Genomic DNA, 1,879 nt, shown 5'->3' on the forward strand with positions numbered 1-1,879 from the left:
TGCACCATTATTATTAATTATTTAGAAGTACTTGAGTATATTTTTACCTATACCTAGTAAATATCTATACCTAGTTTTTATTAAATTAAAAAATTATGGAGTTCAGAAGATTAGAAGCTAGAAGGAAACATGAAATGGAATCGACTCTTCCAAGCTTATAATTTTTGATGACTGCTTTTAAGTCCTTTTCTTCTATTTTTTTCCAGAAATTTTGGGAACTGGCCAAACAAGTGAGTGAATTCATGACGTGGAAACAAGTGGAGTGTCCATTTGAGAGGGACCGGAAGATATTGCAGTATTTGCTCACAGTACCAGTCTTCAGTGAAGATGGTGAGTAGGCCATTCAGCTGGAGCTGCCACCACTGTCTCCAAACCCAACAGTTAGGAAATTAGTGTATAAATGCTTGGTGTCTAGTTCTTCTTATAGTATGAAGCCTGTCTTCTGACCTATTCCATCTCAAGAGTTTTCCATTGTGCAGAAAACTTTGTAACTTATTCCTAAAATATTTGTCAGGCACTTAATAGTCACCCATAAACTGTATGTTTCTGGGTTTAAACATATCTAGTATCTTTATGACACTAGATCTGCAGAGCTTTGGGCATCAATGGAAAGTTATTGAAGAATTGTTTTTTCCTTCTTTGGGCTTGCTTCAATGGAGGAAAAAAAGATGTTTTGTGATATGTTGATAGTCAAAGTAATTTAAATAAACAAACAAACAATTAATTGCTATTTCTTGCTGTTTGAAAAAGTAGTGGAAAGTCTTGACCTGTTAAAACATTAGGGAATTTGAGGCAGATAAAGTAATTGATGATGTACAGGAAAAAATTGACCAGAAGAGAGTGAGTTTTTAAAAGACTTGGAGATTTATCCTATTGATTTGTTATATCCTAATATTATATAAATCAGTAGTACCTAATAACTGAATAATTTCCTATAGTAGATGGATGTATCCATGATAATGACTGAAGAACATTTTCAATTAATATTATCATTCTAGAGGGGACTTGATTGTTTTAAACCTCTACATAGGATTAATAACAAGCTTTTAAATCTATGGATGAAGATAATTTTTGATTTAAAAATAAAGAACACTTATTAGAAGGATGGAAAGTTGGCCTAGAAAATCTGGCTTTTTTCTAAGGACTTTTTAAAATATCAAAGCTATCAGGAAAAGATCCCCCTCGCATCCCCTTCTTTGTAAAGGACATTACCATGAGTGTGTGACAGCATCATGTGACTTGCATTAAGCTGTTTCTTTGCCTGGTAAATTGTCTCTTAGTTCACTAAGTGCCATTTTGGCCTAGAGGCCCCCCCCCCTTTTTTTTTCTGAGATGGTCAATCAGAGGCAAAGTAATATTCTGTGTTCTTAATGAAACTATGAAGTTTCTCTACCATAATTTGGTTTTAAGGAATGTGTTTTGCTATAGGGTTTGGCTCAGGTTGAATAAGGGTGGATGCTGGTGAATAATATATTGGTAGAAGGCTTCAGTGTTAATGCATTCTCACTTTTGGTTGATTGTAGCTTTGTACTTGGCTTCCTACGAGAGTGAAGGACCTGAAAATCATATAGAGAAAGACAGATGGAAGTCTTTAAGGTGAGTCTCTTTGCTTCTCATTGCTGTGCAGATCTAAAGGAGAGGTTGGCCTTACCTGAAGAAAGCCACATGCTCTCTGTAGGAAGTCCCTGCCCGCGTGTTCGAAGTCCTCTTCATCTTAGCTCCTGTTAACTGAATCTTTGCAGCTGAGAATCCTCATTGCTGTTGTTCAGTTTTATTGCCTTTCATTTCTTTATATTGGCAGATGTATACAGAGACTCTGTTTTTCTTTCTATCTCCTATAATTTGATGGAATGAGGAACTGAAATTACCCCATGCTGTG

The 1,879-nt window shown here is 35.5% G+C and overlaps 1 protein-coding gene across 1 annotated transcript in view; it reads left to right on the top strand.

The window, feature by feature from the left end:
- Positions 1-1,656, top strand: part of RASGEF1B (RasGEF domain family member 1B) — a 32,211-nt gene extending 30,555 nt beyond the window's left edge. The window contains exons 12-13 of the mRNA XM_025043839.1: positions 207-330; positions 1,524-1,656. Of these exons, the coding sequence (XP_024899607.1) occupies positions 207-330; positions 1,524-1,600 (201 nt within the window). The 3' untranslated portion in view covers positions 1,601-1,656. The remainder of the gene's footprint in view (positions 1-206; positions 331-1,523) is intronic.
- The last annotated feature ends 223 nt before the right edge of the window (positions 1,657-1,879 follow it).

This window comes from Pteropus alecto, unplaced genomic scaffold (assembly GCF_000325575.1).
Source record: "Pteropus alecto unplaced genomic scaffold, ASM32557v1 scaffold161, whole genome shotgun sequence".
Taxonomy (NCBI): domain Eukaryota; kingdom Metazoa; phylum Chordata; class Mammalia; order Chiroptera; family Pteropodidae; genus Pteropus; species Pteropus alecto.